Below are 14,757 nucleotides of genomic sequence, written 5' to 3' on the forward strand. Positions count from 1 at the left end.
AAATTTCTTATTCCGTGGCTTTATTTGATGGGAATGAACAAAAGAGTTTGCTTTTTTTAAGTGGAATTTCCATCAATTCAGTTCAGTTCATTTCAGTTGCCCAGTCATGTCCGACTCTCTGCGACCCCATGAATCACAGCACGCCAGGCCTCCCTGTCCAACACCAACTCCCAAAGTTCACTCAAACTCATGTCCATCGAGTCGGTGATGCCATCCAGCCATCTCATTCTCTGTCGTCCCCGTCTCCTCCTGCCCCCAATCCCTCCCAGCATCAGAGTCTTTTCCAGTGAATCAACTCGTCGCATGAGGTGGCCAAAGTATTGGAGTTTCAGCTTTAGCATCAGTCCTTCCAATGAACACCCAGGATTGATCTCCTTTATTTTTTTTTTTTAGCAAAAATTTATTTATTTTTTTCCTGAGGTTACTTTTCTTTTTTTTTTAATTTTTATTGGAGGTTAATTATTTTACAATATTATATTGGTTGGTTTTGCCATACATTGACATGAATCTGTCCCGGGTGTACATGAGTTCCCCTTCCTGAACCCCCCTCCCACCTCCCTCCACCCCTTATCTTCCCTCTAGGTCACCCCCATGCACCAGCCCCGAGCATCCTGTATCATGCGTCGAACCTGGAGTAGTGATTTGTTTCACATATGATAATATACATGTTTCAATGCCATTCTCCCAAATCATGCCACCCTCACCCTCTCCCACAGAGTCCAAAAGACTGTTCTATACACCTGTATCTCTTTTGCTGTTTCGTATACAGGTTTATCATTACCATCTTTCTAAATTCCATATATATGAGTTAGTATACTGTATTGGTGCTTTTCTTTCTGGCTTACTTCACTCTGTATAATAGGCTCCAGTTTCATCCACCTCATTAGAATTTATTCAAATGCATTCTTTTAGAATGGACTGATTGGATCTCCTTGCAGTCCAAGGGACTCTCAAGATTAACACAAACCAAAAAGCAAGCATTTTATTGTTGGTGTTACACAGAATTGAATATATACACCATGCAATATAAATATATTGCCATTTCAAATATGAATTGCATATTCAGGTGATGGTATAAGGGAAGTTTGTTGTTATTTTAGTTGGTGAAATCTAGCAATACAAGGACAACAATGTAAATAGGTACTGGACCTAGCATTACTGCTGTATAGTACTGCTCCCTATAGAACAAGTAGGGAAACTGCAAATGGTTAAATGATTTGCCTGGAGATGCTACACTGGATACTCAAAGATAGGACACTAAAAGATGAACTCCCCAGGTCAGTAGGTGCCCAACATGCTCCTGGAGAAGAGTGGAGAAAAACTCCAGAAAGAATGAAAAAATGGAGCCAATGCAAAAACAACACCCAGTTGTGGATGTGATTGGTGATGGTAGTAAAATCCAAAGCTGTAAAGAGCAATATTGTATAGAAACCTGGAATGTTAGTTCCATGAATCAAGGCAAATTAGAAACGGTCAAACAGGAGATGGCAAGAGTGAACATTGACATTTTAGGAAGCAGCGAACTAAAATGGACTGGAATGGGTAAATTTAACTCAGATGGCTATTATGTCAACTAGTGTGGGCAGGAATCCCTTAGAAGAAATGGAAGAGCCATCATAGTCAACAAAAAGTCTGAAATGCAGTACTTGGATGCAATCTCAAAAACGACAGAAGGATCTCTGTTCATTTCCAAGGCAAACCATTCAATATCAAGGTAATCGAAGTCTATGCCCTGACCAGTAATGCTGAAGAAGCTGAAGTTGAACGGTGCTATGAAGACCTACAATATCTTCTAGAACTAACACCCAGAAAAGATTTCCTTTTCATTATACAGGACTAGAATGCAAAAGTAGGACGTCAAGAGATACCTGGAGTAACAGGCATTTTTGGCCTTGCAGTACAAAATGAAGCAGGGCAAAGGCTAATAGAGTTTTGCAAAGAGAACACACTGGTCATAGCAAACACCCTCTTCCAACAACACCAGGGAAGACTCTACACATGGACATCACTAGATGGTCAATACAGAAATCAGATTGACTATATTCTTTGCAGCCAAAGATAGAGAAGCTCTATACACTCAGAAAAAACAAGACTGGGAGCTGACTGTGGCTCAGATCATGAACTCTTGATTGTCAAATTCAGACTTAAATTGAAGAAAGTAGGGAAAACCACTGGACCATCCAGGTATGACCTAATTCATATCCTTTGAGATTATACAGTGAAAGTGACAAATATATTCAAGGGATTAGATTTGATAGAGTGCCTGAAGAAATACGGACAGAGTTTCATGACATTATACAGGAGCCAGAAGAAAGAGGCGTTCCCAAGAAAAAGAAATGCAAAAATGCAAAATGGTTCTCTGAGGAGGCCTTACAAATATCTGAGAAAAAGAAGAGAAGTGAAAGGCAAAGGAGAAAAGAAAAGATATAGCCATTTGAATGCAGAGTTCTAAAGAAAAACAAGGAGAGATGAGAAAGTCTTCTTTAGAAAGACTAGAGATCTCTTCCAGAAAATTTGAGATACCAAGGGATTATTTCATGCAAAGATGGGCTCAATGAAGGACAGAAATGGTATGGACCTAACAGAAGAAGAAGATATTAAGAAGAGGTGGCAAGAATTTATAGAACTATACAAAACAGATCTTCATGACCCAGATAATCACGATGGTGTGATCACTCACCTAGAGCCAGATATCCTGGAACGCAAAGTCAAGTGGGCCTTAGGAAGCATCACTATGAACAAAGCTAGTGGAGGTGATGGAATTCCAGCTGAGCTATTTCAAATCCTGAAAGATGATGCTTTGAAAGTGCTGCACTCAGTATGCCAGCAAATTTGGAAAACTCATCAGTGGCCTCAGGACTGGAAAAGGTCAGTTTTCATTCCAATCCCAAAGAAAGGCAATGCCAAAGAATTCTCAAACTACCACACAATTGCACTCATCCCACACTCTAGTGAAGTCTTGGTCAAAATTCTCCAAGCCAGGCTTCAGCAATACGTGAACTGTGAACTTCTAGATGTTCAAGCTGGTTTTAGAAAAGGCAGAGGAACCAGAGATCAAATTGCCAACATCCACTGGATCATGAAAAAAGCAAAAAAGTTCCAGCAAAAACATCTACTTCTGCTTTTTTGACTGTGTGGACCACAACAAACTGGAAAATTCTGAAAGAGATGGGAATACCAGACCACCTGACCTGCCTCTTGAGAAATCTGTATACAGCTCAGGAAGCAACAGTTAGAGCTGGACATGGAATAACAGACTGTTTCCATATCGGGAAAGGAGTACGTCAAGGCTGTATATTGTCACCCTGCTTATTTAACTTATATGCACAGTGTATCATGAGAAACCTTGGACTGGATGAAACACAAGCTGGAATCAAGATTTCTGGGAGAAATATCAATAACCTCAGATATGCAGATGACAATACCTTTATGGCAGAAAGTGAAGAACTAAAGAGCATCTTGATGAAAGTGAAAGAGGAGAGTGAAAAAGTTGGCTTAAACTCAACATTCAGAAAACTACGATCATGTCATCCGGTCCTATCACTTCATGGCAAATAGATGGGGAAACAATAGAAACAGTGACAGACTTTAGTTTGGGGGCTTCAAAATCACTGCAGATTGTGACTGCAGCCATGAAATTAAAAGACACTTTCTCCTTGGAAGAAAAGTTATGACCAACCTAGACAGCATATTAAAAAGCAGAGATATTACTTTGCCAACAAAGGTCTGACTAGTCAAAGCTATGATTTATTCCTGTAGTCATGGATGGATGTGAGAGTTGGACTATAAGGAAAACTGAGCACCGAAAATTGATGTTTTTGAACTATGATGTTGAAGACTCTTGAGAGTCCCTCAGACTGTAAGGAGACCCAACCAGTCCATCCTAAGGGAAATCAGTCCAGAATATTCATTGGAAGGACTGATGCTGAAGCTGAAACTCCAATAACTTTGGCCACCTGATTCAAAGAACTGACTCATTTGAAAAGACCCTGATGCTGGGAAAGATTGAAGGCAGGAAGAGAAGGGGACGACAGAGCATGAAATGGTTGGATTGCATCACTGGAACTTAATAGACATGAGTTTGAGTAAGTTCCAGGAGTTGGTGATGGACAGGGAGGCCTGGTATGCTGCAGTCTACAGGGTCACAAAGATTCAGAGATGAATGAGTGATGGAACTGAACTGAACTCAGAGATGTTTTCTTGTTGGAAGGAAAGCTATGACAAACCTAGATAGTGTGTTAAAAAGCAGAAACTTTACTTTAGAGGTCCTATAGAGGTCCGTATAGTCAAAGGTATGGTTTTTTCAATAGTCATGTATGGATGTGAGAGCTGAATCATAAGGAAGGCTGAGAACTGCTCTGTCATCCCCTTTTCTTCTGCCTTCAATCTTTCCAAGCATCAAGTTTGATGCTTTTGAACTATGGTGTTAGAGAAGACTATTGAGAGTCCCTTGGACTGCAAAGAGATCAAACCAGTCAATCCTAAAGGAAATCAACCCTGAATACTTACTGGAAGGACTGATGCTGAAGCTTCGATACTTCTTTCGCCTGATGTGAAAAACTGACTCTTTAGAAAAGACCCTGATGCTGGGAAAGATTGAAGGCAGGAGGAGGATGGGACGACAGAGGACGAGATGGTTAGATCACAACACCAACTCAATGAACATGAGTTTGAGCAAGCTCCAGGAGATGGTGAGGGAAGCCTGACATTTTGCAGTCCACGGGGTCGCAAAGATTCGGACATGACTGAGTGACTGAACAGCAACCTACAAGCACAAGTGTCAGAACCAAGATCAGAAGTAGTTCACCTGAATCCTGGGGTTCTACTCCATCATGCTGATTCTTTTTCATTATATATTTAAGAATTTGAATACCATCTGGAAAGTTCTCATCATTTCATGAAAAGTTATGCTTTTATAGCTAAATTTATGGGAATTATTTCCCTCTGTTAGATTAACTACCCCTTATTTTGTTTTCTTTTTCATTTTTGCTATTACAGTTTTATTATATTGTATATAATCTCTTACTTCTCAATTTATAATTTAGTTTTCCTTTGAGGCTATTCCTTGGAACTATTTCAATTTTTATTTAACTGTTGAAGTTTTCTATTTTCTATCTCAAGAAGATGCATCCCTTTTATTCCAAACAAACAAGTTCAGTTCAGTTCAGTTCAGTTCAGTCGCTCAGTCGTGTCCGACTCTCCGCGACCCCATGAATCACAGCACGCCAGGCCTCCCTGTCCATCACCAACTCCCGGAGTACACTCAAACTCATGTCCACAGAGTCGGTGATGCCATCCAGCCATCTCATTCTCCGTCGTCCCCTTCTCCTCCCGCCCCCAACCTTTCCCAGCATCAGAGTCTTTTCCAGTGAGTCAACTCGTCGCATGAGGTGGCCAAAGTATTGGAGTTTCAGCTTTAGCATCAGTCCCTCCAATGAACATCCAGGATTGATCTCCTTTAGAATGGACTGGTTGGATCTCCTTGCAGTATAAGGGACTCTCAAGAGTCTTCTCCAACACCACAGTTCAAAAGCATCGATTCCTCGGCGATCAGCTTTCTTCACAGTCCAACTCTCACATCCATACATGACCACGGGAAAAACCATTGCCTTGACTAGACGGACCTTGGTCGGCAAAGTAATGTCTCTGCTTTTTAATATACTATCAAGGTTGGTCATAACTTTCCTTGACTAGACATTAATCACTCTTACATGATATGACTTGACTTACATTCACAAAAAGTGATATCCTTAATTCCGTCTGAATTATTTGTGATTCTGTCTTTGAAAGGATTCATTGAAAATAAAATTTGAGCTTATCAATTGTTTGTAGCTCAGAATGAGATGTAGCAAAACAGTATTTGGATAAAAGATTTAAGAAACATGACTTATGACATACTGGGCCTTACTGTGACTTTTTTTTTTTTTTAATTTATTTATTTTAATTGGAGGCTAATTACTTTACATTATTGTATTGGTTTTGCCATACATTGACATGAATCTGCCCCGGGAGTACATATGTTCCCCTCTTGAATCCCCCTCCCACCTCCCTCCCTATCCCATCCCTCTGGTTCATCCCAGTACACCAGCCCTGAGCATCCTGTATCATGCATCGAACTTGGACTGGCGATTCATTTCACATATGATAATATACATGTTTCAATGCCATTCTCCCAAATCATCCCACCCTCGTCCTCTCCCACAGAGTCCAAAAGACTGTTCTATACATCTGTGTCTCTTTTGGCTGTCTTGTATACAGGTTTATCGTTATCATCTTTCTAAATTCCATATGTATGCGTTAATACACTATATTGGTGTTTTTCTTTCTGGCTTACTTCACTCTGTATAATAGGCTCCAGTTTCATCCACCTCATTAGAACTGATTCAAATGTATTCTTTTTAATGGCTGAGTAATACTCCATTGTGTATATGTACCAAAGCTTTCTTATCCATTCGTCTGCAGATGGACATCTAGGTTGCTTCCATGTCCTGGCTATTATGAACAGTGCTGCAATGAACATTGGAGTACATGTGTCTCTTTCAATTCTAGTTTCCTTGGTGTGTATACCCAGGAGTGCAATTGCTGGGTCGTATGGCAGCTCTATTTCCAGTTTTTTAAGGAATCTCCACACTGTTCTCCATAGTGGCTGTACTAGTTTGCATTCCCACCAACAGTGTAAGAGGGTTCCCTTTTCTCCACACCCTCTCCAGCATTTATTGCTTGTAGACGTTTGGATAGCAGCCATTCTGACTGGTGTGAAATGGTATCTCATTGTGGTTTTGATTTGCATTTCTCTGATTATGAGTGATGTTGAGTATCTAATAGATGGAGAAATATACTGTGTTCATGGATGGAAGAATAAATATTGTCAAAATGAATATATTACCCAAAGTAATTTATAAGTTCAATGCGATCTCTATCAAGCTACCAATGGTGTTTTTCATAGAGCTAGAACAAATAATTTCACAATTTGTATGGAAATACAAGAAATCTCAAATAGCCAAAGCAATCTTGAGGAAGAAGAATGGAACTGGGGGAATCAACCTGCCGGACTTCAGGCTTTACTACAAAGTCACAGTCATCAAGACAGTATGGTACTGGCATAAAGACAGAAATATAGATCAATGGAACAAAATAGAAAGCCCAGAGATAAATCCATGCACCTATGGACACCTTATCTTTGACAAGGGAGGCAAGAATATTCAATAGAGAAAAGACAATCTCTAACAAGTGATGCTGGGAAAACTGGTCAACCACTTGTAAAAGAATGAAACTAGAACACTCCCTAACACCATACACAAAAATAAACTCAAAATGGATTAAAGATCTAAATGTAAGACCAGAAACTATAAAACTCCTAGAGGAGAACATAGGCAAAACACTCTCCGACATAAATCACAGCAGAATCCTCCATGACCCACCTCCCAGAATATTGAAAATAAAAGCAAAAATAAACAAATGGGGCCTAATTAAGATTAAAAGCTTCTGCACAGCACAGGAAACTATAAGCAAGGTGAAAAGACAGCCTTAAGAATCAGAGAAAATAATAGCAAATGAAGCAATTGACAAAGGATTAATCTCAAAAATATACAAGCAACTCCTGCAGCTCAATTCCAGAAAAACAAATGACCCACTCAAAAAATGGGCCAAGGAACTAAACAAACATTTCTACAAAGAAGACATACAGATGGCTAACAAACACTTATTGTGACTTTAAACAGGTAGTTTGCTAGAGTGTAGAAAGAACTGCACAGAATATGGTAGCCATGATAGCAACTGTAATTTACTTACACTTCATTTATGAATTCTATACACAGTTTTTAATTTCCTACTCTGCTGCTTAGAATGAAAAACATCCATTTGAAGAAATTCATCTTTGATAAAATACTTGGAAATATTACAAAAGCTCAATTACATATTCAAGATTATGTCAACTAAATAAGTTTTTACTGTCCCAAGTCAAGAAGCAAGTGCTGCATGAAGACTGGTCAAGTGTAGGGTCAACCTTGGACCTCACTGACTAACTCGATGCAGTTAGCAGGGGAACTCCATGAAGTCCAAGCTGAATGTCTTCACATATATTTCTTGGTTTGTGTCATTTCAGCTTTGTATCATCCTGTTTGCCTTCGCAAAACTTTGAAGATATTTTCAATCTTAAGATACTATTTTAACATTCAGAAGACCCTAGGAGTTTTTGTATATTTTAATATATAAGACCTTAATGAACAATTAACAGATTTATAGAGTGGTTATGGAGAAAGAAATGGCAATCCATTCCAGTATTCTTGCCTGGAAAATCCCAGGGACAGAAGAACCTGGTGGACGACAGTTCATGTGATTGCAAAGAGTTGGACATGACTGAGCAACTGAACTGAACTGAGCTGCACATGTGTCCCCCCATCCTGAACCCCCCGCCCACTTTCCTCCTCACCCCATCCCTTTGAGTTGTCCCAGAGCAGTGTCTTTGAGTGCTCTGCTTCATGCATCAAACCTGCACTGTTCATCTATTTTACATATGGTAATATACATGTTGCAATGTTATTCTTTCAAATCATTCCATCTTCTCCTTCTCCCACATAATCCAAAAGTCTATTCTTTACTTCTGCCTATTATACAGAGTGAAGTAAGTCAGAAAGAGAAACACCAATGCAGTATATTAATGCACATATATGGGAATTTAGAAAGACAGTAACGGCAAAACTACATGCAAGGCAGCAAAAGAAACACAGATGTAAAGAACAGACTTTGGAAGGGATGTATTTTCAACTTAAAAATTTTACCTGGTTGTTCTTTGTAGGTACTGGGAGCAAAAGAAGGAGAATGAAAGCTAAAGTGACATTGAAAGTAGAGACCACTTACGGATAATTAAAGAAAGACAAAAAAGGGAGGAATTGGCTGGCTTGTAAAAAATTGTAGATACAGATGCAATCTGCAACTTTAGTAGGACTTTGAACAGAAAAAATTATGGAAGAAGGTTTTAGGATTGGAAATGGAAATTCTTCTGAATTCATCAGAATGGCTTCTCTGATAAGCCAGCCTTTGAGATGGATTTTGTGCTCTCAATTTCTGAAATTAATATTGTTCTATGTCTTGTAACCAAATTTTTCTGAAATTGGTGTGTAAAGTCAAAATTATAAAGGTTATTATGAATTAAATGCTAAAAAATCAACATATGTTTTGGCTTTTTTTTAAAAAAAAAAAAACAAACTTTTTCATATATTCTGGATAGAAGCATTTTATTCAGTCCTCAACCCAGTACATAGGTTTGCATTCTAAAAAATATAGATTTAACATCTGTAGCCTGAACAAGTATCTGTGAATTTCATTGGAGATGGAGTTATTCATTCAGGAGATGACAGAATAGAGCAAATGGTTAATTACAAAAGAAATGCCATCAATTGTAAATGATGCAATATGCACAATAATAGGTGACTCAATTCAGAGTTTGAAACTTACAAATTTTGAAGAATCAGTCATTTTTCTCCCGTAAAATCAAAACAACAGGCTCAAGGAAATTGTAAAATAGAAAGCTAAAGTAAGCTCAAATATTTTAATGAGGGTTCTTCTGTGTGTCTGGAGACAACAAATTACTGAATTATAACATATCAGGTAATGTGAGAAATGCCTCATAGGAAGGCTGTGCAGGTAATAGGCAGAATGACACATGATTTATCACATGCTCTGACCAGGGTATATAAGCATCCCTCCGCATGTGCTGACATCCACACTCAGGTTCTTCCTTTGAACAGCAAACCAGACTCACTACCTCTGATACCATGTGCTTCTGCAGCAACCACTATGGAGGCCTGGGCTATGGCTACAGAGGCTTTGGCGGCCTGGGCTTTGGTCGTGGCTGCGGATGCGGCAGCTTCAGCAGGCTAGGCTATGGCTCTGGCTTTGGAAGCTATGGACTTGGCTCTGGCTATGGAAGCTTTGGATATGGCTACAATCACTACCCATCCTTCTTTGGAAGTTATGGATTCTCTAGCTTCTACTGAAATCCTTTCCCAAGAGCCCAACATTCGAGCCCATAAATGAATTATCTGACTCCAATAACCATACTAAACAAGATACCAGGGGCCAAGCCGAGATCAAAAATATTATTTAGTGTCTAAGATTTTAGGGATATTTTATCACTTCATAATTGTCTACATCATGTCTTTTGTTGTCTCTTATTTGTGCTTTCATAACTGGGAATTCCTCTAAGCATTTTGCAATAAATTTTTTCCTGAAACAGCATACATGACTTTTATTTTTTAATTTAACTCACAAGATCAAAGTGATTATTTGTAATTGCACTCAATCAACAAGGAAAAAGGCTTCCCTCAAAGCTCAGTTGGTAAAGAATCCGCCTGCAATGCAGGAGACCCTGGTTCGATTCCTGGGTTGGGACGGTGCACTGGAGAAGGGATAGGCTACCCACTCCATTATCCTTGGGCTTCCCTTGTGGCTCAGCTGGGTAAAGAATCTGACTGCAATGTGGGAGATCTGGGTTCGATTCCTGGGTTGGGATCCCCTGGAGAAAGGAAAGGCTACCTGCTCCAGTATTCTGGTCTGGAGAATTCCATGGACTGTATAGTCCATGGGGTCGCAAAGAGTCAGACACGACTGAGCAACTTTCACTAGCAATGAAAAAAAAGAATAAGCTACTCAAGGAAGACTTAAGGTAATAGGAGCTCCTACACTCACTCATATGTCTAAATACATACGTGCAAACCACAACACTCAGCTGAAGTTCTGTCTAGTCAAGGCTATGGTTTTTCCCGTGGTCATGTATGGATGTGAGAGTTGGACTGTGAAGAAAGCTGATCGCTGAAGAATTGATGCTTTTGAACTGTGGTGTTGGAGAAGACTCTTGAGAGTCCCTTGGACTGCAAGGAGATCCAACCAGTCCATTATAAACGAGATCAATCCTGGGTGTTCATTGGAAGGACTTATGCTGAAGCTGAAACTCCGATACTTTGGCCACCTCATGCGACGAGTTGACTCACTGGAAAAGAGTCTGATGCTGGGAGCGACTGAGGGTAGGAGGAGACGGGGACGACAGAGAATGAGATGGCTGGATGGCATCATCAACTCGATGGACATGAATTTGAGTGAACTCCGGGAGTTGGTGATGGACAGGGAGGCCTGGCGTGCTGTGATTCATGGGGTCGCAAAGAGTCGGACAGGACTGAGCAACTGAACTGACTGACTAACTGACTGACCATGTTTTCCTCATTTTATGCCATGGTGTGACATGATATTTTTCTTCAGTGTTATCAGCACATTGAAATATTTTGCACTTCACCAAGGAAATTTAAATGTCACTGCCATTACTTGTGAAATAATCTGTATTGAGGTAATGGTTGATCTGAAACCTTGTACATTCTGTGTACTGTGCTAAATTGCTTCAGTTGTGTCTGACTCTTTGTGACCCCATGGACTGTAGCACACCAGGCTCCTCTGTCTATGGGATTCTCTAGGCAAGAATACCGGAGTGGGTTGCCATAACCTCCTCCAGGGGATCTTCCTGGCCCAGGGATCAAACCTGCATCTCTTACGCTTCTTGCACTGGTAGATGGATTCTTTACCACTATTGCCACTGGGAAGTCCTTGTACATTCTAACGAGGGTCTCATAGTGCTGACATTCAAAAAGTGGGTTATTTCTTGCTAGTACTATAAATAAGTATTATTTGCCTGTGAAAAATTATATAACAAAATATCATCATACCCCCTCCCCAAACTGTTATACATGTAGGTTGTGAAAAGAAACTGAATATCTTTTGAGTCACCAAATCCAATTAAACCAAGGTAATAATATAATGGTAGAATTGTGAACATTCTGTCAGATTTCTCCACCATGACCCGCCTGTCTTGGGTGGCCCCACATGGCATGGCTTAGTTTCATTGAGTTAGACAGGGCTGTGGTCCATGTGATCAGATCGACTAGTTTTCTGTGATTATGATTTCAGTGTGTCTGCCCTCTGATGCCCTCACGCAATACCTACCATCTTATTTGGGTTTTTCTTGCCTTGGTCATGGGATATCTCTTCACAGCTGCTCCAGCAAAGTACAGCTGCTGTGAAGAGATATCCCACGACCAAGGTAAGAGCCAAAGCAAAACCAATACCCAGTTGTGGATGTGACCAGTGATAGAAGCAAGGTCCGATGCTATAAAGAGCAATATTGCATAGGAACCTGGAATGTTAGGTCCATCAGTCAAGGCAAATTGAAAGTGGTCAAACAGGAGATGGTAAGAGTAAACGTAGACATTCTAGGAATCAGTGAATTAAAATGGACTAGAATGGGTGAATTTAACTCAGATGACCATTATATCTACTACTGTGGGCAGGAATCCCTTAGAAGAAATGGAGTAGCCATCATGCTCAACAAAAGAGTCCGAAATGCAGTACTTGGATGCAATCTTAAAAACAAGAGAATGATTTCTGTTCATTTCCAAGGCAAATCATTCAATATTACAGTAATCCAGGCCTATGGCCCAACCAGTAACACTGAAGAAGGCGAAGTTGAACGGCTCTATGAAGACCTACAAGACCTTTAAGAACTAATACCCAAAAAAGATGTCCTTTTCATTATAGGGGACTGGAATGCAAAAGTAGGAAGCCAAGAAACACCTGGAGTAACAGGCAAATTTGGCCTTGGAACACGGAATGAAGCAGGGCAAAGGCTAACAGAGTTTTCCCAAGAGAACTCACTGGTCATAGGAAACACCCTCTTTCAACGACACAAGAGAAGACTCTGCACATGGACATCACCAGATGGTTAACACCAAAATCAGATTGATTATATTCTTTGCAGCCAAAGAAGGAGAAGCTCTATACAGTTAGCAAAAACAAGACCAGGAGCTGACTGTGGCTCAGATCATGAACTCCTTATTGCCAAATTCAGACTTGAAGAAAGCAGGGAAAACCGCTAGACCATTCAGATACGACCTAAATCAAATCCGTTATGATCATACAGTGGAAGTGAGAAATACATTTAAGGGACTAGATCTGATAGATAGAATGCCTGATGAGCTATGGACAGAGGTTCATGACATTGGACAGGAGACAGGGTCCAAGACCATCCCTATGGAAAAGAAATGCAAAAAAGCAAAATGGCTGTCTGAGGAGGCCTTACAAATAGCTGCAAAAAAGAAGGCAAATGAAAAGCAAAGGAGAAAAGGAAAGATATAAGCATCTGAATGCGGAGTTCCAAAGAATAGCAAGGAGAGATGAGAAAGCCTTCCTCAGAGATCAATGCAAAGAAATAGAGGAAATCAACAGAATAGGAAAGACAAGAGATCTCTTCAAGAAAATGAGAGATACCAAGGGAACATTTCATGCAAAGATGGGCTTGATAAAGGACAGAAATGGTATGGACCTAACAGAAGCAGAAGATATTAAGAAGAGGTGGCAGGAATACACAGAAGAACTGTACAAAAAAGATCTTCACGATGAAGATAATCACGATGGCATGATCACTCACCTAGAGCCAGACATGTTGGAATGTGAAGTCAAGTGGGCCTTAGAGAGCATCACTATGAACAAAGCTAGTGAAGGTGATGGAATTTCAGTTGAGCTATTTCAAATCCTGAAAGATGATGCTTTGAAAGTGCTGCACTCAATATGCCAGCAAATTTGGAAAACTCAGCAGTGGCCACAGGACTGGAAAAGGTCAGTCTTCATTCCAATCCCAAAGAAAGGCAATGCCAAAGAATGCTCAAACTACTGCACAATTGCACTCATCTCACACGCTAGTAAAGTCATGCTCAAAGTTCTCCAAGCCAGGCTTCAGCAATATGTGAACCGTGAAATTCCAGATGTTCAAGCAGGTTTTAGAAAAGGCAGAGGCACCAGAGATCAAATTGCCAACATCCGCTGGATCATGGAGAAAGCAAGAGAGTTCCAGAAGAGCATCTATTTCTGCTTCATTGACTATGCCAAAGCCTTTGACTGTGTGGATCACAATAAACTGTGGAACATTCTGAAAGAGATGGGAATCCAGACCACCTGACCTACCTCTTGAGAAACCTGTATGCAGGTCAGGAAGCAACAGTTAGAACTGGATATGGAACAGCAGACTGGTTCCAAATAGGAAAAGAAGTACGTCAAGGTTGTATATTGTCACCCTGCTTATTTAACTTCTATGCAGAGTACATCATGAGGACCGCTGGCCTGGAAGAAGCACAAGTTGGAATCAAGATTGCTGGGAGAAACAGCAACAACCTAACATATGCAGATGACATCACCCTTATGGCAGAAAATGAAGAGGAACTCAAAAGCCTCTTGATGAAAGTGAAAGAGGAGAGTGAAAAGGTTGGCTTGAAGTTCAACATTCAGAAAACAAAGATCATGGCATCTGGTCCCATCACTTCATGGGAAATAGATGGGGAGACAGTGGAAACAGTGTCAGACTTTATTTTTTTGAGCTCCAAAATCACTGCGGATGCTGATTGCAGCCATGAAATTAAAAGACGCTTACTCCTTGGAAGGAAAGTTATGAACAACCTAGACAGTATATTAAAAAGCAGAGACATTACTTTGCCAACAATGGTCCATCTAGTCAAGGCTATGGTTTTTCCAGTGATCATGAATAGATGTGAGAGTTGGACTGTGAAGAAAGCTGACTGACGAAGAATTGATGCTTTTGAACTGTGGTGTTGGAGAAGACTCTTGAGAGCCCCTTGGACTGCAAGGAGATCCAACTAGTCCATTCCAAAGGAGATCAATGCTGGGTGTTCATTGGAAGGACTGATGCTAAAGCTGAAACTG

At 40.3% G+C, this 14,757-nt stretch overlaps 2 protein-coding genes across 2 annotated transcripts in view; both read left to right on the top strand.

Annotated features, from left to right (window-relative positions):
* LOC148778694 (keratin-associated protein 19-3-like) overlaps positions 1-14,757 on the top strand; it is a 60,933-nt gene that overhangs the window by 14,180 nt on the left and 31,996 nt on the right. The gene's annotated exons all lie outside the window — the stretch shown is intronic.
* Positions 9,777-9,998, top strand: LOC148778695 (keratin-associated protein 19-5-like). Its single transcript, XM_088836056.1, has one exon. The coding sequence runs from the start codon at positions 9,777-9,779 to the stop codon at positions 9,996-9,998; it is 222 nt and encodes a 73-aa protein (XP_088692182.1).

Source organism: Moschus berezovskii, chromosome 1 (genome assembly GCF_049115385.1).
Source record: "Moschus berezovskii isolate FMDL1 chromosome 1, NW_MosBer_1.0, whole genome shotgun sequence".
Classification (NCBI taxonomy): domain Eukaryota; kingdom Metazoa; phylum Chordata; class Mammalia; order Artiodactyla; family Moschidae; genus Moschus; species Moschus berezovskii.